Source organism: Rhynchophorus ferrugineus, unplaced genomic scaffold, assembly GCF_030347505.1.
Source record: "Rhynchophorus ferrugineus isolate W39M unplaced genomic scaffold, kcgeb_rfMv2 rfM11, whole genome shotgun sequence".
NCBI lineage: Eukaryota > Metazoa > Arthropoda > Insecta > Coleoptera > Curculionidae > Rhynchophorus > Rhynchophorus ferrugineus.
The window spans coordinates 20,080,796-20,104,977 of record NW_027472590.1 but is presented as its reverse complement, the minus strand read 5'-3'; the positions used below and the strand labels follow the sequence as shown (position 1 = coordinate 20,104,977).

Below are 24,182 nucleotides of genomic sequence, written 5' to 3'. Positions count from 1 at the left end.
TACACTAACATTCTTTTAGAGTACTTCACACAAATACACTGAATTATATTCGTTATTACTTCTAGAGGAATGTCGCGTTGTATTATTTGAAATATAGTAGGGAGCATAACATAACGGTACGTAACATCTTGTTTTGGAACCGTTGTACGGTTGTTATATTAGACTTTCTAGCATTACCCTATATAACAACCTTCTTATCTAATGATAAATTGGATTTGCGCCCGATGAGCCAATACATTTGATATAATTTAAGTCCAAGTTGTTTTCGTTTAGCGAGTATGTGCTTCCAGGTTAGGCGTCTGTTCAGCTGCATACCGAAATATTTGCATCGTCGGTTTGGGCAAGTTGACAATCATCGATATTCATCTGTGGGTTCATGTTCTTCTACAGTTCCAGAATAAAGTTATTAGAAACACTGCTTGGTGAAGCCATTATATGCTTCTTCCATCAAAAATTTTTGATAATATATTGTTAATGGCTGTTACTGCCTGTTGTCATGATGAGTAAGCTTGTAAAAGTTATTTCTGCAAAAAAAGTGAATTTTAAAGAAAAATTGTCGTTTAAAATAATGTTATTTTAAAGGAGCACTAAAACGCTCGAAATCTGCGCGTGAAGTAGTTGTTTTGAATGCACTGGACGGTTTGCATAGATGCAAGTCTTATTTATACAATATTTTAATAATTTTGTATTATAAATAAACATTATGTAATTATGCGTCGATAAAAATTCCAAACAAGTTGTGTATTTTCGTTCCAAGGCTGACAAAAATTAAAGAAATGAGGATAACTTGCAAGGTGATAGAGAATAATAAAAATAATTAAGAATGAGAATAAATTTTTGTGAATACTGGTCAGGGAAAAGCATCTTAATCTTATGCTTTAAACCTTCATGCGAAACTTATTGAAAGCTTGAGCAATATCTAAAAATATTACAGAACAAATTTTATTTTCTTATAGTGATTTCGTGGAATGTTAATTCCTGAAACTAATTCGATGATCCTGAATAAGATATTTATCCTCAATGATTGGTTTCATTCATCATTTTTTAAAATCAAGAAAAATGATAGATCATTTAAAACCTTCAAAAGTATATATGTTCTAATTTCGACGAAATATCGCACCAAACGACCTGTTTCAGCGCCTTTCTTCTCAAACTATTCGAAAGAAAAGAAATATATGCTGTCACATGTCCAAACGTCAAACATGCGGTATTCAAACAGGAAAAACTTTCACGACTAGATCCAATGAATATTAATTAATAGGTTTTCTATATAACAAAACGCTTCAAAATAGGACCATTATAAAATCTAATATTATTTATTTCAAAATCATCTCAAATCACTGGCTACAAAAAAAGCTGGTACTCTTGAGAAAAAATATGTCTTGACCCTATTGATAATACAGAAATGTTTATAGTAATAGATGAATAAATTAATAATAAAATAAACAATAATATCAACAATAATAAAAATGTAATATACACATTATTAATTAATAACACAATCCTATAAAAATAAATTTTAAAAGCTGCTTAGGTTCTGTCATGTAATCTTTATATTTTTGGATGTAATGAATCCGAAAATGACTTCCTTTTTGTTATAGGCACAGTATAACGATATATCTTGACAATTTGGATATCTATGTAAACGAGTTATCACATTGAAACAAAAGAAAATAGACTTGAAGATATTATGTTATTTACAAAGCAACAACTACCACTATCATACACTACAACCTCTTCTTTTTCCCAGTGACCGTCTTTGTACCTTTTCGCTTATGGGAAGAGCCTGCAAAGTCTCTCTGAAGCGTCTAATAGTAGTCTGATATTATTCACATAATTCATTTTCCTTGGTATCTGATTTAATCAATTTGTGCCTCAACTTTATGTGCACCGGTGTGAATAGGATGTTATCTAGATGTACCAATATTCCTTGTAAGACGTTCTTTTCACCAACTTTAATGCATATGGAAGAAAGGATCATAACTACAATCTGCCTATTTCCAACGCTCATCTTTCCAATCTTTCTGTATGACTCCGAGACTTGCGACAGTGTTACAGTCCTGACTAATGTAAGATTGAGATCTTTCAAATACGATGCTTAATGCTAATTTTGTATTTCTCTCTGAGGTTCTGTTAAAAATACAGTCATTCGATTGTTGTAGCCTCAGACTACATTTATACGGATTAATTCAAGTAAAAATTAGCGAATACCTCACAGAGTTCTAGTGCGAAATCAATCTTTTAGATGGAAAACACAATAAGCAGCATCAACAAAACACGTATCATGACAATATTTGGATCTGTCAATTATGATATTTTTCTCTAGCACATTCTCCACCCTGTGGCTGTCATTTTTCTTCATATAATATTATTTTATTTCAGCTTCTCGAAAAAGCAATTATTTTTTAATCAATTGCTTACTGCGAGGTTTAATGAATTAAAATAATAGCAATAAATAAATACCAACATTTAACTTGAAAAATAAAAGTCCTTGAGTAATGTAAATAGTAAAATCAGCCCGGCCATTTCGATAGTTCACTAAATGCAACAATATTTGTAGAGTAAATATTCACGGTTGAATTTAGTCTGTTTCACGCCACAATATCACACAATGAAAAACCACAACAATATACAATTCATTTTGATATATTTTGAATAAACCGATTAATTTCGTTTCATTTTATTTTATTTGATCAAATATTTAAAATATTGAAATAATGATTTCCTTTTATATTTCTTTATTCGAAGCAATACGTTCAACTCTTAACCTCCTACATTTCAGCTAGGATAGAGTTATTTTCTTTTCTTCTTTATATGTTCCTTTCAGCGAAGTTTTGCATCAATATTCAATCCGCGATATTTCGCGTTGTTGCTATATGGAACAATAATAGTATTATTTAATGTTATTGTTGCTTGTACGGTCTGATTGTAGGTGAACTGGGTCCATTTATTTATACTGCCACTTGCCTGTTGTAATTTTCGCGTGGCTTCTTCACTATTTTCTCCGAATATAATCGCAGTCTCATTAGAAAATGTAGCCATCATAATATTCTCCATTTGTAGTATATCCCAAGTGTGGAGTAGATAAAGCATTGGCCCCAGTACACTTCTTTGTGGTACTCCTGCTTTAGCTTCTTTTATTGTAGAGTAAGCTTCTTCTTGTGTAACTCTAAACATTCTGGCTGTAATGTACGATTTTAGTAGTCCGGTGTGTTTTTTTGGTAACATTTTCTGTAGTTTATGAACAAACCCTTCATGCCAAATCTTATCGAAGGCTTGTGCTACATCTAAGAATATGGCTGAGCATACTTTTTTACTTTTGTAGGCTTTTTCAATAACATCTGTTATTCTGTGTGTCAATTGTTGAATGTTTGTTAATAAATCCAAACAGGTGTGTTGGTATTAGGTTTTTCTCTCTATGATCGGTTTTATTCTTTTCAACAGGAGTTTTTCAAAATCCTTAGATATTAGTAATTTGCTACATATTATGTATTTAATGGTTAATCTAAACATGAGAAATACTTATTGCCCACCGGACGGATTGTGGCCCATAAGGGAAATAATAATAAAAAAACAAATATAGTTGTTCACGACAATTTATAAATGTTGATCTTGATTATACGATCATCAAGTAAATACTGTTCGAGAAAATAAAACATAATACTAGAAATGAATCGACATAAAATTTCTAAAACTTAACCCATTTAATAAAAGAGGAAAAAAGGCAATCATAACAGAAAGTGCACCACAATTTAAAAGGACCGTATCCGATCTGATGGAAAATAAAGTTGGACTTCGAAAATAAACTACTTGCAGTTACTTTGTCTTCCCCAGGGAGAACATAAACACAATCTTAGAAACAAATGGATACAATAAACATAGAGATTTATGTTTAAGGGGATTTGACTTAAAGCTGCAACGCTGGCAGGCCGAATGTTTTGATAAATATAGTTTGGTGTCTTCTGGGGCTCCAGAACGTTTGGATTAATGATCGAGATTCTGGCTGTAAGAATTTATTTAGATGTGGATTCATCTGTAACAGAAATTACTTTATATCATATATTTATGATAGCATTATAGCCGCACATCATATATCTGGCTTTTGGATTTAGTTTTTATTACGTGTCATTAACTGTTACTTTATTGTTAATTTTAACTAAAAAATTAAAATCAATTTTATCATTTTCGTAGAATAGTGTTTAAAATGGCTAATTTAAGTTCAATATTTTAGAAGTTCAAAATAATGTGATATGAAAGCACTTGTTTATTTTTAGACAAGTAAGAGAAACTGTATGTTAAACTTCTACTTCATATTTGTTGACACATACAAAATCATGCACCATTCAAGGAAATCATAAATCGTTTATAGACGTTTTTTACTTGTTGTGTCATTTATGTTTAGAAAGATTTGAACGATAATGTAAAGAGAAATAGAAGATGCTGCTTCTCTTTATTTGTGAGATTAGTATTGTTAATACTTTTTCGTGGACCATTGCCAAAAGTGATATCTCAACATATTCAAGGGACGTTAAAAAGTTCATTTGTGACGACGCGACGTTCATAATTATAACACTTGTTGAGTTGAGTTTCATCAAATGGTGAGTATGTTCTCATGGCATTACACTGTTCTCTCTTTAACTTCATTAAATTTTATTTATTTCATTTGTTACCTTCTAACCATTTTATTATTTATTTTTAAATTAGAGATAATGGCATGTTATCATTGCGATTATAAAATATAAATTACAAAATTTGTATAAGCCAGAAACGGAATTCAAAGTGGATATCAAAGTAACTGATGTTATTGTTAGCTGTAACTTGAATCCTGCCGGCTCTTGATAGCAGCGTATCTAGCTTGTTTGCCTTGCTGTTAGACTTTTTCCCTTGAGTGCATTGCACGTTCATCATAGTCTGAGTTAGGAGAAGTGAGTATACAACCTTGCTTAATTGGTTTATTTGTGATATTGGCTTTACACAAGCGAAGCCTACTAATCCTAGTGGCAGCCTACATGGTGTCACATCTCATTTCACATCCATTATTGTTAGTTTTAATGTAGAAACTAGTACGTCGCGTGTTACCTTCCCTTCGTACCATGAGCATATATCGTTATTAGTTACATCACATCAGTTATCGATATTGTCTGTAATGATTTTATGTCATTGCTATTGATTAAGAGTGTGGTTCACCACCATCATCAATATTACTACATTTAATTAAAAATTACTATCAATTTGACCTCCATGGTAGAACAATGTTTAAAATTGTTAAGTTCAAATGATATTTCCTTTGGAAGTTGAAAATTATATATTGTAGAAAAAAGTTCCTTTTAAGAGATGCAAGAAAACCTGTATTTTGTTGAACTTCCACATTATACTTGATGACTATTTAAAACAATAATAGAAAACAATAATTAATCAATATTAAGCAAAATAAAATAAGTTCTCCATCAAAATGCTATCCTTGGCACTTTCATATTGTTACATTACACTGAATAAAATAAAAACATCAAATTTATATAGAACAATTTTATATCAAACAAATTAAATTTTATTGTCAATTTCCTGAAATTCTTCTATCCAATATTTCATAAATAAAGGAGGAACGTTTCTCTCTAGTCTTTTGTTCGGAGTTATTGATTTTAAATTTTATCTGTCCATTGTGAAACGGCTTTTTGAAGTTCTGGAGGTAAAAGAGTTCCTCTTTTGTCGGGATCATTATTGAGACATTCGTATATATTTGTAATATTGCGATCTAATAATAAAAACAATAATATAGTACAGAGCCGCGACAAAAAAGTTTCTTATGCAATTTTCGAAGGTCCAACTATGTAGTATACATACTTGCACTGCTTTGCATAATTTTAAAATATAGCTTTGTTACTTCTTATTATTTTAACAAAAGGCAAGCTAACAAGTCATTTTCCCACAGTTGGTAACATTTTGACAGAAGATGTAATCATTGTTCTGAGTAATTTCATGCCGGGCATGATGATGATGACATGACTAATTTTGAAAAACTACTTTCTGACAGCTATTTACTTTGCCCTAAATAAATATTATTTCTGCAAAAAAATGTATTTGAAAGAAAAACTGACGGTTGAAGTACTGTAACCATAAGTATTGTCACTGCTGTTTTCCTGGCAAACCTACAAAACATGTCGAATCTTACAGGCCTATTTCGCTACTACCTGCAACATTTATAACATTTTATAATAATATTATATAATAATATGTATATAGGTATTTGAGAAATTAATATTTAAACGTGTTAAAAATGTTGTAATAATACCAGATTTCCAGTTTGGTTTTCGAAATCACCATTCAACACTCGATCAAGTGCACAGAGTAACTGCGGCTATTGAAAGTACATTTGAGGAAAAGAAATACTGCCCTGCAATATTCCTGGATGTCTCAAAAGCAAATTGTTACCGCGTAACTATTGCCAATTGCTGGAGCCATATATTTTCAGAAGAAAATTTAGAGTATCACATGAAATGGCGTTCTCAACATTTAAAACTATTTCGGCTGGAATTCCACAAGGTAGCGTCTTAGGACCTTTCCTGTATCTGTTCTACACTGCTGACATTCGAACAACAAAAGAAACACTACTTGGAACCTTTGCTGACGACACAATTATTATGGAAAAATATATATCCCTGCCTAGGGCAATAGAAAAAGTGCAAGTGGCAGTCAACAAAATCTACAAATGGACGAAAGATTGGAAAATTCAACTTAATAGCTCCAAATCTGCGCACGTTGATTTTGCATTGCGGCTAAATAATAAAAACTTAATTATATCACTCAATGGATGCCCGATTCCTCAAGCAAAATCAGCTAAATACCGTGGAATCCATCTTGACGGTAGATTAAATTGGAAATATCATGTTAGACAAAAGCAAAACACATTAGAACCAAAATAAAACAACTATACTGGTTAGTCGGAAGATCTCAACTTGATCTAAAATCACAGAGGTTGATCTATAAGACAATTAAAAAGGCAATTTGGACCTATGGGGTGTAAATATGGGGTTGCACTAAAATTCAAATCAACTAGATATACAACGCTGTCAAAACAAGATTCTTCGATTGATTACCAATGCCTATCGCTACATAACCAAGGAAGAATTGCATGATGACCTAGTAATCAAATGAATTTGAGAAGTTATCCAAGATTTCGCCTTGAAACACGAAAGAAGATTACTAAATCATACTAATGCGGAAGCAATACAACTGCTTGACAGCGCGCAGGATGTCAGGAGATTGAAGCGAACCAAACCATGCGAACTTATAAAAAGTGTATACCTTTAGTGTTATAAATTATAGCTATAGGTTATTATAATTTTATAATTGAAGAATACATATTGATGTATTTTCTCGCACTCGACTTGAAAATGAAAAGTAATAATAAATTAATTTTTAATTAAGATTGAACTAAGCGTATCTAATAAAGATGTTTAAAAAAACTGTACTTTTGTTTAAAAAATCATGTTAAGAAGACATTTAAGATGATTTAATATTATTAATAAACCCAGATTTTGCAAAAGTACTAATGAACTATTGGAATTTTGATTGTTACAAAATTACAATTCGTGTATTTTATTTACTCAAATATTATGTTATACTGATATAATTTTCTACATCGTTTTCTTCAATATTCCACCACATATCATGGCTAGTGTATCGGGAAAAAACATTCCACTTTAAATGCCATAAGAGCTCTACTTTTTATTGCTATTATTTACTAACATTAACTAAATTACTGTTACACGGTGGTCGCGAAGATATGAAATAAAGAAAAATTGTGGCAACACTTTCTTTCAGTATGTATTAAGATATTATGTATAACCGCTTAATAAAGATAAAACATATAGTTAAATCATACACTGTGTCTTCACCATTTGATGCAAAAAATACAGTCAAATTTATATTATTTTTCTTGATAACAGAAGGGCTGAAAAGTCCCGTGAGTAACAAAAGAAATGCTTTTTTGAAATAGGCTTTATTCATCAACGTAATCTCCATCAAGACCCACACAATCATGCCAGCGCCGCTCTAACATTTCAATTCAAAAACGATTTATATTTTGTCCCATAATAGGTCTCAGTTTCAGCAAGAACCTCTTCATTCGAGCTAAATTTCTTGCCATTGAGCATTTTTTAGATCTGAGAATATCCAGTAGTTGCTGGCAGCCAAATCTGTCGAATACGGCAGATGTGAGAGCAACTCAAAGTTTAATTCACATAGCTTTGCCATTGTTTTGATTGACTTGTGACACGGTTCGTTGTCTTGAAACGAAATTTGTTTCTTTGCCATATGTAGTCGTTTCTTTACAATTTCGGCCTTCAAATGCTCCAATAACGCTATATAATATTCACTGTTGATGGTATTTCCCTTCTCAAGATAAGTCCATGAATATTACACCACGCACATCCCAAAATACCGATGCCATAACCTTTCCAACCGATTGTTGTGCTTTCTGGTGCTTTGGACGAGGTGTACCAGTTGCTCAGATGACGATGGTTTTGATTCCGTAGTGAAGTAATGCATTCATGTTTCATCCATAGTCACATATCAACGCAGAAATTCCGATTTGCTACGTTTAAACATGGCCAAAAAACTAGTCAGAATCATCGACACGTTCTTGTTTTTGGTCAACAGTGAACAAACGCGGCACTCACTTTGAATAGAGCTTTCTCATAGTCAAATGTCCATGCAATATAAAATCAACACGTTATTTTGATACCTTTACGATATTAACTAACTCCCGCAACTTAATTTTTCGATCATTCAAAACGATTTTGTGGATTTTTTTTATGTTTTTTGGTGTTACCACCTCACTTTTGTGGACACTCATTTAGACATCCACTGCGTTCTGCATCACGGTATCTCTACAACCACGTTTCAAGTCAGCAAAGTCAGCGTTTATATTTTTAAAAACGCTTTATTGTTATTTCTGATGGAGCAGAGTCCTTAACACTTTTCAAGCCATTGCTTCGCTTGAACGATATTTTTCCCATCAAGAAAAAATGGTGTGAAATTAAAACACGAAATTATTTTTAATCCATTGTTTTGAAAATAACAAACGCTTTCTGCATTCTTTTGATGTGTAGCGACCGCTACGAGCCTTTAGGCCACCACGCATTCACCTACACCAAGTTCAAAGGTTGGCAACGCCGGTGGATTGGTACCATGCGGTTCCCGCCTATAAAAGACGACCACGACGGCGTCTCGCTCTCTTTTCTTTTCTTTACCCCTTTGTAACAGTACCACTTCCACAGCGCTACCGTACTTCCTTTACCTAAGCTAATATCCTGTCCATTCTCCCGTCGACCACACGTATCATTTAATATCGCAATAAACAAATTTTTATTCAACCATTCCTTCCACAAAATAGTAGTGAGCGTTCTGATAAACGACCGCATCGACAGTCATACGTTCCAACCGACCAGACGAACATTCCTACAATTGGTGACCCCGACGTGATCAAAGTGCCTAACAGGTAAACCAGCTCAACATAAACTACTCAACAGGTACTTGACACGTGCATGGAAGGATAGCACGAGGAGAGGAATGAAAGCTTTCAACAATACATGGTCGACGTTATCCCACAAGACTAGCCTGATGGAAGAAAACCACATAAAGGCCATCAGGCATAACATCAACACATGAACATCCTTGCATCACGAAACGGGACACGTAAAGCACCACACTTATAGGTACCCTCAAAAAAATCGGAAAGCGCCAAGACGAACGACGTCCTGCTCCAACTTCGATGGAAGCTGAACCCGTAAAACTCCTCGCTCAGGTTGGCATCCCTATCTTATAAGCAGTCTCTAGGCGATTCATTTCGTAATTGCGGGTGCACTCCGGAACCTGCACCATATGGAGGTACGTTCCACGGCAGCTCCACTAGGAGGGGAGTAATGTAGCGACCGCTACGACCTTTTAGGCCACCACGCATTCACATACACCAAGTTCAAAGGTTGGCAACGCCGGTGAATTGGTACCATGCAGTTCCCGGCTATAAAAGACCACCACGACGACGTCTCGCTCTCTTTTTCTTTTCTCTACCCCCTTGTAATAGTACCACTTCCACAGCGCTACCGTACTTCCTTTACCTAACCTAATATCCTGTCCATTCTCCCGTCGACCACATGTATCGTTTAATATCGCAATAAACAAGTATTTCTTCAATCAGTGTTTAGTTTTCGTGCAAATTCCTTTCAAAAATAGTAATGACTGTTAGGACAAACAATCGCATCGACAGCCACACATTTCGACCGACCGACCAGACAAACATTCCTACAAATGCAATAAAAATAGCGCTATTTATGTACTAGACCCGGGACTTTTCAGCCCATGTGTTAAATCCCTATTGTGATAGTTCTGACTGTCGGTAGCACAAAACCGTCTTTATAACAATGAAATAAAGATAAATAAACCGCATTTAGCATAAAATAGAAACGCGTCAAAAAGTTACTCATATTCCAATTTTCAGTGCGCAAATGATGGTTAGGAATATCTTAGTAATCACAGTTATAATTTAAGAATAACTTTTCTTTTTTAGAATCCGTCTATCCTATATTATTATTATTATTATTCTAAAATATTTTTGGGATTTTTTGTTAGGACCACCACCATAAAATGTTCTAAGCACAACAAATTAATTGTTAATTGCGTCATAATTAAAAGTACGTCGATTCGCTAACGAACAAATGCCGATTTTTCCGATAAATATTTTTTAATTATAACTATTTAAAGATAACTTATTTTAAAAAAAATTAAACTTCTGTTAACACATTAAAACATCCCTGAGATAATTTCCCAATATTCGAAACCCCTATTTTATAAATAGAAAGGGTGACGGTCCTATCTATTCTTAGTAGGGATATAATATTGATTTTAAATTTTATCGGTTCATTGTAACGTTATGAAAACAGCAATGATAATACGCTTTTGGCTTTTGAGGCAACAGCCATTGTTATCGAAATATTTAGCAATTTGCAAATTCAAACAATAGCATACAATTTTTTGAAATCAATTATCTAGTTTTGCGGGTAAAATTAAAACAATATTGCAGCTAAAATATTTCATTACTATGTTATATGTTTTAATTTTATTATACACAGAAAAAGGAATGGCAAATCAAGGAAAGCAATAAATATGAATAGTAATAAAATCACCTTCTAATATTAGGATATGATAAATAAATTATTCCTTAAGCCAAACTTTTTGTTATTCATATAATCTATTATGAGTGCTGTTTGAGTTATCGTATCCACATCACGAAATAATTTATTCCCAAGATATAGACAAACAACAGACAAAACATATGGCAAATATTCATTTATTAATAAGATTTTGAGCCACCATTTGCTTTTAAAACACCTGCAATTCTTCGAGGAATACATTTGTAGAGTGTCTAAATAGTTCCAGTGAATAGTGGAATATTGTCCCTATTTTGTACCAAACTACCCGTCAATTGCTTTAATGATGTTGGAGATGGAAATCTCTTCTTTCTCTGCTCTAAAACTTCTCACAATGGGTCAATAACTATAAGTCTGGCGATTGTGCTGGCCAGGAAAGATGTTTGATGATATTCTGATGTTCCTCAAACCAATACTGAACATTTTGAACGTGTTATCACCTTGAGATACGGCAGTGTTTGGCAGAAAAAACAGGTTAATTGAAAAGTCCCCGGCCTGACACATAAAATGCGCTACAATAATTAAATCCATATGTTTTAATAAATATGACAGCTGTCGGATCATTAGTTTGTGAATTATAGCATTTTGAGTGAAGCAACCTTTGTTATAGCGAAAAAAAAATAGAAATAAAAGAAATTTCGCGTGTTGATAAAATATTGCTTTTTGAAGGGAAAAAAATACAGTTGAAGCCAAAACTTGAATTGATACCGAGTTTCCGGACACTGCCCCAGGAAAATCAACCATCAAGGATTGATATGCTAAGTTTAGACGTGGTGAAATGAGCACCGATGACGGTGAACGCAGTGGATGCCCAAAAGAGGTTGTTACCGATGAAAACATTTAAAAAATCCACAAAATGATTTTTAATGACCGTAAATTAAAATTTAATGAAATAGCAGACACTCTAAAGATATCAGCTCAATATGTACATCATATCCTTCACGAACAATTGGGTATGAGAAAGTTCTGTGCAAAGTGGGTGCCGCGCGAACTTACTTTTGACCAAAAACAACAAATTGATGATTCGGAGCAGTGTTTGAAGATGATCAGGCGTAATAAACCCGAGTTTTTGCAACGATATATGATAATAGATGAAACATGGCTCCATCATTTCACTCCGAAGTCCAATCGATGAATCCGCTCCAAAGCGTGGAGCGGATGGAATGGAATGGAATAATTTTCATTGACTACCTTGAGAAAGGAAGGACCATCAATATCAGCTATTACATAGTGTTATTGGACCATTTAAAGGGCGAAATCGCCGAAAAAACGGCCGCATTTGAAGAACAAGAAAGTTCTGCTTCACCAAGACAAAGCACCGTGTCAAAAATCCATGAATTGGGCTTCTAATTGCTTCCTTATCCACCGTATTTTCCAGATATGGTCCCCAGCGACTATTTCCTGTTCTCAGATATCAAAAGAATGCTCGCTGGGAAGAAATTTTCGCCGAATAAAGAGGTGATCGACGAAACTGAGGCCTATTATGAAGCAAAGGGCAAATCGCATTACCAAAATGATATCAAAAAGTTTGAGGGCCGTGATCACCCTTGAAGGGAATTGTGTTGAATAAAAAAAACTAATTTTATTAGGTTTACTATGGTAGGCCGTATTACCAAAATGATATCAAAAAGTTTGAGGGTCGTGATCACCCTTGAAGGGAATTGTGTTGAATAAAAAAAACTAATTTTATTAGGTTTACTATGGTAGGCCGGGGACTAATAATAGTAAGAACTTTATCATTTAGGAAGTCGAGATATTCAGTGATGGTAATTGGGCCAGTGGTGTAAAAGGAAGGACCAGGTGAATATCCCGATATTGCCCTCCAAATCATAAAGGAAACTCTACCATGCTTGATTATAGAAAGCAGACAGCCCGGATCTTATTATTATCTTATAATGATCTTATATAAACCAAGTCGCTTGTCAATTTAAACAATGATTCATCAGACCATACCTCATTCCCCCAATTCAATCCAATAGTTCTACCTTGTCTAGGTACAATACCCAATGTTTGTTGGTCTCAATCAGACAACTTTGGATTTCACCCACTATTCCACTGCTTTAGTGATATTTTACCATTGTTTTAACCGCTACAAACACACACTTCTGCTATCTGCAATTAGATGTCATCAATAAAAGACAATTCATATCTTTAGATCCTAGATTTAAAAAGGTAGGATTTGGTATTACAAATAATGCTGATGCGATACAAAAAATTATCATAAAAGAGATATTTTCCATTTTAGCTTCATAAAATATAAATACATTTCCGCAACTCGAAATTCAAGACACAACTACTGACAAAGAATGTATTGACATATGATGATATGTTGATAAGGGTGTAGCGAGAATGAAAGAAATAGTTACACCAGATACTGCAACAACTTCACAAATTAAACAGTATTTGGAAATGCCTCTTATTAACGTTTAGAAAAGTCATTGGATTTTTAGCAAGCCCATGAAATGATATTACCTGAATTATATGTTACATTAAAAATATTCTGCTATACCCGCAACATATGTCTCGGGACGAGGTTTTTCAAAATCTGGCCAAATTATTAACCATTGAAGAAAATGTCTCACTGGAGGAAAGCTGAACATGGTTATATTTTTTATAGTCATTTAAAAATATTTCCGTTCAATAATAAATAAAACTTTTATTTAATTTAAAAAGGGTCTGGTAGTTATTGAGCGATCACTTTTAGTTACGTCATGGATTAGTATGTTATATTTAGTTTTTATTTAGTATTTATGGCTGTCGTACATCTTTAATTTTTAGGTTTTGTTTAAGTTCTATTGTACTAACAATCTATATTTATTAATATATGTTATTTAAAAATAACAATTAACATATTATTAAAATACAAAAAAATATTTGGGTGATATTATTCCATTCCTTTTATAGGTTCAAAAAATATTTATAAAACTGTCATTACCGCGGATACTGTCGCTGGTGAAGTCTAACTCTATGAGCCTGAGGTCCCAAGGATCATATTTTTCACCAATGTCTTGATATATCGATATTTTTCAACAAAAAAATATTGATATTTTTTTATCGAGAAAAACTGAATACCAATTTAAAATATGTATTATAAATAATTAAATGGTTTTTATGATTTTTAAGGAATATATTTAAATTTTCAAAAAAATATCGGCCAAAAATATGGCAATAAATACGCATTACTTACATAAAAGCCGTTTTACCAACATGCAACAATATGTACTACATTGCATGGCGTTTATGTTATTTGTCTCTCCCCTGTAGGTAATAAATATAGTTATATATCAAATAAAAACAAATGAAACGAAAATCGTATATTGACGAAATTATCAAGAACCACATAAACGCTCACATTTCCTTCATTCCCCTCGGCAAGATAAACAATATGGGACATAACGACGTTCTTCGTAGTTCCAATGGAATTTCCTTATTTATATTTATGGCACCGACTATGGTATACTTCCGGGAAAATTAATTTTCTTAACATCGAGACGTGCATTTTGGATTAGCACTCAATAAAAAGTAATAGCCAATATAAATAACAAAAAAACAAAATATACTTGTTTTTTCATGAAAGGTACAAATATTGGAAATTTGCAGATAGGAGGATTTACAAAACGTGGATTAACTCAAACAAAAGCCTTATGAAAAATCTCCTATAACGTTTAATATGAGAGTGTTGAATTTTAAACATTAAATAATTATGCTGGAATTCGAGGAAACAGGCGCAAGCTCAAATATTTAATTAACTACATCAAAGTTAAAATTTTAATTGGATACACCTTTACCGTGTCGTACTTTTTAACATTTTTAATCGAAATTATAAATGAAAAAATTATTTTCAACATAAATATAGGGGCTTCTAATAACTTCTAAATTAAAAAAGTTTATTTATATGCCTTAAATTATTCTTTCTGTTACCCAGCAAAAAGCGTTGCATGGGTTTACAACTGATCCGTCATCTAACTAAGACGGTGTATGTTGTCCCTAAAATAAATATGTAGAAAATGCCCACAGTACTAAAGAAGAAAATCTTAATGATCAAATTATCCCATTCAAATATTCGTCACAATGAAATGATAAAAATAGGATGAAAATGCACAACAAAAAAAGGTCAATATTATGTTATATTATAGAACTAGCGACCCGCCCCGGCTTCGCACGGGTGCAATGCTGATACTAAATTAAATACACTACAGAAAAAATATGAACGTTGTATATAAAAACATAGCGGCCCGCTCCGACTTTGCACGGGCATAAAATATATATGCCTATGTCACTCAATGAAAACATGATTAAAATCGATCCAGTATTTTTGGTTCATTCATTACTGCCCTTGGCCTGCACGCATTAAATTTGGAGTAAAACAATTCCTCTTCCCCTATACTTACTATGAAGATTTCCTGCTATCTTTGGAATATCTAAATTCATACAATTTTTATTACATTACACATTTTTAAACGCAAATTTTAAATTTGTAATATCTCCGAAAATATTTGTTTAATTTACATGCTGTAAGGAACCATATTGATCTATATTAATTGCACACTGTATTTAAGGTACTTAATTTGATAAGGATTAATGCCGTATTGCTTAAAATAGCTTCGTAAATAAGCCATTTTCTCACGTAAAAAGTAAACAATAAAAATGGTTAATGTGGGTTATCCCTAAAAGATAAACATATACCATCGCGGACTTTTTTGTAGACCTTTTTATGGTGTACAATACTGTAGTACATTAATTTGATCTAACTCGTAGGGTTAGGCAGCGTTTTTGCTAATTGCTAAATAAGCCTAAAAAAATAGGTTAATTTACGACATCACGTTAGAAACCTCAAAAATTAGCAATGTTGCCTTAGTATATTATGCATGTATTATACATATGAACCTTCCTCTTGAATCACTCTATCTATTGAAAAAAACCGCATCAAAATCCGTTGCGTAGTTTTAAAGATTTAAGCGCACATAGGGATATAGGGACAGAAAAGACGACTTTGTTTTATACTACGTTAAGAAGTTAGTTAGTTAGTTAGTTATATAAATAGTTATAGAAATTACACGTATCCAGATTCACTATTGGCAAATTCGTTAAATAGATCTTCAATATCCAGCTGATTTAAAAATTAATATTTTTATTTATTTATTTATTTATTTATTTAAACACGTTAGCCTCTTGAGCTATTTAGGGTGAATTACAATACATTATATGAACATTAACAGCTTACAATACTACGCAGTAGATTATAAACAATAGAATATATACAATAAAATTTTTCAATTACACAATAATAAATGTATGTTACAGGTGTTGAAATAGGTCTATGGTCTTTAGATAGTCAATCAGCAGATTCAGTTGCTCAGGTTGGAAGAATTGTTCCAATGTTGTCGGCATCTCAAGTTGTCTCCTCAAATCATCATATTTTTGGCAGTCCATTAGGATGTGTCTAACGCTAAGTTGAATCTGGCACAAATCACATAAGGGTGGGCTCTGTCCCTTCAACAAATATTCATGTGTCAGTTTACAGTGTCCCATTCGCAGTCGTGCGAGGACGCTTGACTTGTGTCTACTGATGTTATTATGGTCTATAGATTGATAAAATATCCTCTTGACTTCCCATAATTTATTGTTTTTTATGAGAAGGTCCTATTCTAATTGGGTCAATTGCCTATTTAGGCCTTTCATATAGACTAAATTGTAACTTTGTCTGTATCTCTCTGAGGGAACTCATAGAATCCGATACTACTAGTATGAATTCGCTAATCTGTCTCCCAATGCAGATAGGGCCATATATATAGCCAGCAGCTCCGCGGTGAAAATGCTAGTCAATTATGGAGGCCAAAAGTGTCTCTCGAGTAAACTAGACGTATAAGCAGCACCCACAAAGTTCTCACGTTTCTCCGTTCATCGAGGCAATTCTGTGATAGAGATTGGTTGTACTTATGGTTAGTATGTTTGTGGTAGATAACCACATCATCTGCATAGATTCGGGCGTTGATATAAGTGGGAATGACTTCGTTAATGGAGTTCATATCAATTATGAATAGTAATGGGCTGATACAGGAGCTCTGAGGTACGTAATTGGTTTGGTGATATTTTGTAGATATTACTCCATCAACCCTGACCCGGAAGCTTCTTTTAGTCAAGAAGGATACAATGAAGTCGAACATTCTGCCCCGTATTTGCCAGTTAGATAGTTGTTTCAGGACGCTAGCAATATTGATGGAGTTAAAGGCCTTTTCTAAGTCAAGAAAGACAGTAGTCACATGTTGTCATGTATTAAAGGCCTCACAAAGGTCCTCCTGATACCCCATCAAGTGATCAAATGTAGAGTATCCTCTAATGAAGTCTTTCTGACGGTTATTTAGTAGTCTCTGCTTTTCAATCGCATATATCAACCTATGGCAAACCATGCGCTCAAGTACTTTACATAGGTGACTGGTTAGCGCGATAGGCCTGTAGCTGGATACTGAATGCCGTGGTTTACCTGGCTTATATATAGGGACTAATAGCGAATGCTTCCACGACAAAGGCAAATGCCCCCTCATCCAAACTTCATTGTAGATGTTAAGTAAATGGAAGTGTTGCGATTGAGTTAGGTTTTTGATTAATGGGAAGCAAACGTTATCTAGTCCGGAAGTAGTTTCTGCCCTTACTCATGGCCTTATTAAGCTCTTCAATTGTGAATGGAATATTCAAAAAAGCATGTGCATTTTGCACCCCATCATTGCTGTTAATCTTTTTCTCCTTATGTTTGTTTAATATGAAATGATAGTGTGCTGCAAATATTTCATTCATCTCACAGGGGTCTTCAGTACGTCGACTTCCATCAACCATTACTGGTATTTTAGATTGTGGGGTGCCTTTCAGTATGCATACCTTTCTCCATATAGTATGTGATGAGGTTTGCGCGGTAAGGCTACTTGTAAATATTCTCCAAGAGCTTAGTTTTGCTTGCCGAATAATTCTTCTCGCAATTGCCTTTAATATTTTATAATTTTCAAAGAGCTCGGATGTTGGGTTTAATTTGAATCTATTAAGGGCCCTTTTCCTATCCGGTATGGAACCGGTAATTTGTTTATTTTTGTGGTGTTAATAGGAGTAAATCTTCTAGTTGCATTGATAATGGAATCGGTGAATTCTTTTACGAATGTGTCTATATTTTTTGTGATTGGGGTGGTTTCAATCAACGATCTATATTGATAATCAATACCTCTAATATTAAGTCCAGTCACTGTAGGTAATATGCCAGGTGTGTCAGCGAGTTTAACTAAAGTGGGAAAGTGGTCGCTGTCATGCATATCAGCCACAGTTGTCCATCTCGCCTGTCCAGCCAATGAGGAAGAGCACAGACTCAAGCCCAAGTGTGACAATGTGTCCGATAAAGTAGATACAAATGTAGGTGATCCGTCATTCATAATGCACAGATTATTGTGATTAATGACCTCAACAATCCATCGACCCCTTTGATTGTATTTAGATGAGCCCCACTCAGGCGCATGAACATTGAGATTCCCCATGATGATTTCTGCCAGATAAATATGCTCTGACAGCTACTGCTTCAAGCTCTGTTATTATGTTAATCTTTTCTTCGTGTATTTCTGTGCAGATTAAAATAGCTACGCTTCCAGATGAACGTGTACTGCTTGTCCTGTCTTTTCTTATTATCTTATAGCCTCGCACTTGAAGAGTCTGTAGGTGAAAAGTTAGTTTCCTGTAGGAGCATAATCGATGGCTTATAAAGTCCTATGGCAAGACGAAGCTCTTCCTGTTTTCTTTTAAGGCCGTTAATATTCCATTGCACTATGATGGTCATTTTAATTATTGTGTAGAAATTTCTATTTCCATATCACTGCTTGATCTATGCTTTGAGCTTAATTTAGTACGGTCATTAGAGTGACCACTGTTGTTCCTCTTGCTTGGTGATAATGACCTACGCGAGGAGCCAGGCGTTGAATTCCGATAATTTTCGGAAACGGTCTGCCTCTCTTTACTCTTATTGGACTTGAAGGAGCTTCTCCCCTTCTCTGGGACTGAGATCCGGATAAATGGGGATGGAGGGTAGGAGGATAGCGGGAAAGGGATCGATCCCCCACCCGAAGCAAACCGGGCTGGGGAGGGTTTTCGGTGTGAATGTGGAGGGGCTTGTAGCTCTCTTGTTGAAACCGAGGTGTTTTCAGTGGAGGTTTTCTTCGTAATTGAAGAAGCCTTCCGTGTGGAAGTGGATGTTCGAACATCCAGTTCCTTCATTTCTTGTTTATCAATGTTGCCTTAAGGCACGGTGGTGAAATAAGTTTTTTTTAACAGCATTGGCAAAATTCATTTGAGGATTCCCCAACTGCTGTCTATCTAATTTCCTAGCCACGAAGTATGACACCTTTTCATGAGTTTTTACTTTCTGTATTAAAAGTTCCTACTTGAATACAGGGCATCCCCTGTATCTTGGGGGAATTTATGGATATGTGGCCGAATCTCTGGAATTGAAAACACCTCATGGGGTTTGGGATATATTGTCTAACTTTCAAACTTAGGTAACCTGCCTTGATTTTTCAGGTATGTGATCCTTTCTAAATGTTAGGATGTAGCTATTGGTTGCAACGATCTCTCCATTTTTCTTCGAGACGATGCGCTTTACCGATGTTACTCTCTGTGATGCTAAATTCTGCAGTATCTCCTCGTCTGTACACACAGATCGCTCCTTGCTCGATATAACTCCTTTGCAGAAATTTGGTGTATTATGTGGGCCAACTGTTACCTGTATACTGTAAAATTTCTTTAGTTTCAGCACTCTCCCTGACTGTCCAAAATTTGACACTGCAACTAGTATTGTTCCATTTCTAAGTTTTTTAACTGATTGTACTTCTCCCACCTCTGACAGTAATTCTCTATGTATAATAAATGGTGATATACTTGTCAGTAGATCACCCTTGGATGATATGATAAAATATTTGTCATATCCATCTTGCGTATGCCTATTCTGTAATTCATTCTCTTTTCTGGGTCTCTTTAGACTATTATTTTGGGTGCCAGTAGTTGTTACCTGCATCCCGGCCTGGTTAAAAATTTATAATCTACGGAAATTAGATCAAGATTTTCTAACCGCGCATGACTCATTATACATCGTACCTAATCCTTATTTAATGTTAATTTATATAATGATCTGTCAGCTGCAGCTACAGAAATTGGTAAGTTAATAATAAATAATACATAAGCAATAGTAATGTAGTAATGTTTGGGAATGAATGAATTAAATTATTTATCATAATGTAATTGACTGTTTATAATAAAGACAGCGTCATATTTTTAATATTTCGTAGATTTTTTTGAAATTTTGCAGAATCAATCGTAATTCATGTAAAAATTATCTTCCATCTATTTAATTTCGATATTTGTCGGTTAACGCTTCATCAAGGTTTCTACAAAAATAAAACTGGTTTTGATCAGATACTTGCCAAAATTCTCAACGATACAACAAACATTTTAAAAGCTAACAGAATGACAGGATATTAGCTCAAATCTTTCAATAAAAAAAGCAAAACCTAGAACTGCAATTCACTTTATATTTTGATTTTAGGATTTCAATTTCCTGACGTTCACTTTCGTAGGAATATTACTTTTTTACTTTTCGTAGTCATAAAATTTCTCAATATTTGAATTTCGCAAGTATTTCTAAGCAAGATGCTAATTATTTGGCATCTACTTACATGTTATTAAACCTTTAACCAGAACGATATTTCTTGTAAAAGGCATTCACGTTATTCAAACTTCTGCTGCAAAATACTAAACAGAAATATATATTTTGGTTGCAGAACATTAGAGAGATTATTGCATCAATTATGCATTAGAGATATTGGATTTTACAGCATCGTCTATAACAAGATTCAAAAAAACTGTACGTACAGTAAGGTTAAGTAAGGTATTGTTTCGAAAACACTAAATTAATAAATAGTTTGGTTTCATGTCAATTTGTTCTATTAAAGTTTCAAAAAATTTTTAAATTTAACTTGTCGTTTTTCTCGCTTTATCCAGCCGTGGATCCATGGACTAGGACATATATATAGACTTTCGAACAATATTTGCAATAAGATTGGATTATCAAACTTATTTTGATAATAAATCTCTTGAAATTAACCTTTTAAATCTTTTAAAATTTGAATGTTCTGCTTAATAGTTGAACTTGACAATGGTTATTTGGCAAGTTGCACCATTATTGTCTTTTAATTAATCTTGCATTAGATGTGCTTAAGATTATACCGTTAATTCGTAAAACTAATTTATTGATATTGTTCTATGGTATTTGCATCAATGTACAAGCACGACGAGTGAAGGATATATCAGTAGATATTTCACTAACACTATAAAAGTTCATGTGATTTGATTCGCATTTTTTCATATTTTATGTAACGATAAGCATTAGTAATTCATCAGAGAAATTTGTTTTGCCATCGTTGATTACTAGTCAGTTTGATGTTTTAGTGCAACACCATATTGAACCACATTAGTTCAAATAGATCTTAAAATAGAATAACAGATTAAACTCCTTGATTTTAAGTTAAGTTGGGAGCATCCTCCGACTAATCAGTTAAAAATACTGCCTGTAATATTCCTGGGCATCTCACAAGCTTTTGGCCGGGTATGACATTTGAAACTAATCTAGAATATTTTCGAAATAAAATTTAGAATCTCGCATGAACAGGGATTCTCAACACTTAAACTTATTTCGGCTAATTCTGATATCTGAATAATAAAAGGCAACATTTGCTGAAGACACAACTAATATGGCAAAAGATATAACTTTGCTTAAAGCTGTAGTTAAAGTACCAGTGGCAGTTAATAAGATCCACAAATGAACTAAACACTGGAAAATACAGCTTAATAGCTTCAAATCTGTCTATGTTAATTTTACTTCGAGGTGAAACGACAAAACCTAATTATATAACTTGACAGATACCCGACTCCTCAAGCAGAATCAGTTAAATATCTCGGCATCGATCTTGATGGTAGATTCATATGGAAACAAAATCTTAGACAAAAAGCAAAGTAGACGATCAGGCTCGAAATCAGGCCACTGTGCTGGTTAGTCGGATAACAGCCTCAACTTGACCATGACCACCGATCAAGAGATTGGTTTATCATTTGAACCTGCAAATATGGGGTTACACTAAAACATCAAACCAACTAGTAATCAAAGATGACAAAACAAAGTTCTACGATTAATTACCTATGCTTATCGCTACGTAAGCAACTAAGAGCTGAACGATGACGTCGAAATCAAATGGATCTACGAAGGTATCCAAGAATAGAACAAACATGAAATACGGTTATTAAATCAAAGCAGCATGGAAGCAATACAGGTGCTGGACGATAGGCAGGAAATCAGAAGAATGAGGCGAGCCAAATTACACTAACTTCCATAGTGTATGTGTTTCTCTGAACTTAGCTGGCTTAAGTAGTTTAATTTAACTTTAATTTAGGAAAAAATTAAGTACAACATAGAAATAGTAATAAATTAATTTGTAAATTAACATTGTACTAAGGATATCTAATGTAAGTGTTTAAAATTAGGTTAAAAAATTCGTACAACAATCGGGCTTATAATACAAAAGAATAAGAAAAAACACAAGAATGTTAGAAAATCTGAAAAATTCTCAAGTCACGACATCCTGTCGCTTGGCGTTCGCTTCCCGATTACGTATTCTCGCAAGAAACCGATGCATTTTTAATATAAAGCGAACCGACTCCTTGTCGCCACCTCGTAAACTTTCTTGCGCTTTTTTTGTACCCCCCGCTTTTTTGTTGTTTTTCCTTCTGCTTCTTCGTCGGCAAAAAAGTTTCGCTCTTTTTAGTTCTCCAAAGCCCGATTCGGCAAAAGTCGACGGCTCCCGTTCGGTAAAATGTACGACGCAGTAAAACCGGATCGGCGAGGGGCGGAAGGGGATCTTTATGGGGTCCGTAATGCGTTGCGACGATAACATTATAATAATAAAACAGTTCGAAGCCGTTCTCGATAGGGGGGAAACAAAATAGAAATTCGGAATATTGTAAAACGTGCCTCGGGCTCTCAACTATTAGATACATAAATAAGTTTCTGAAGCGTGCTTTTTTTCGTTTCATCAAAAATTATTAGGCATAAAATATAACTTTTTTACAATAGAATAAACTTACTATCAGTTTTAGGTCCAGTAGGGTAGACTGGGTACGACCGTGGCAAAGTGTGTTTCGTTCATTTATGACCAAACCAAAACTTTGTGCTGTAGACATTCGCCTACAATATCCAAATATTGCCTAATATGTCCTTTTTCACCAGAAGAAACATTACCCATAAGTTCCAGCACAAAAACGAAAAAGTGGAAAAAAATAAAGAGAAATTAACGCGACTAAAGGGTAAGATGATTCAAAAACATCGTTGATGACGATAGTGAAAAAAGACAAAGGAAAGGGTAAAAAGAACATTAATAGGAAAGGTAAAGAAAATGAAAACTATGTAATCATGATGAAGAAGAGTTTTTTAGTCTGGTTTGTCTTGGAGAGCACATTAAAAATAGACCTGAAGAAAAGTGTGTGCAATACCAATGAAAATATGACCCTGTACAGACAGTGGTCACTATTACATAAGCCACAACTATGATGAATCCGATTAGAAATGTACAAGAGACAAAAATATTTATTTTTAGTTTTGATCACAGAGGAATGAACCTCTGTTTTTTTATATTATTTTTCTAAACTTGATCCGCGTTTTTCTTTTTAAATATATTTTTTTTATTTCCAGAGTTTCCGATGTAAGTAACGTTAGATCAGACTATGTTTAGGTTTCAATAAGAATAAATTTCATGTAGGTTAATTATTATGTTTTCTTAATAAGTAAAATAATTGACAATGACAAGCCATACGTATTGAAATTGTCTTGTAACATGCGCAGATAAAAACTGTACAAGTGGTCACTTGGTGAAAATGAACATTTGTCATTTTCCGTATCAA

The 24,182-nt window shown here is 33.8% G+C and overlaps 1 protein-coding gene across 1 annotated transcript in view; it reads right to left on the bottom strand.

Moving 5' to 3' along the window:
• Positions 1-244: 244 nt before the first annotated feature.
• Positions 245-24,182, bottom strand: part of LOC143204668 (uncharacterized) — a 49,518-nt gene continuing 25,580 nt past the window's right edge. The window contains exon 3 of the mRNA XM_076417382.1: positions 245-384. Within this exon, the coding sequence (XP_076273497.1) occupies positions 304-384 (81 nt within the window). The 3' untranslated portion in view covers positions 245-303. The remainder of the gene's footprint in view (positions 385-24,182) is intronic.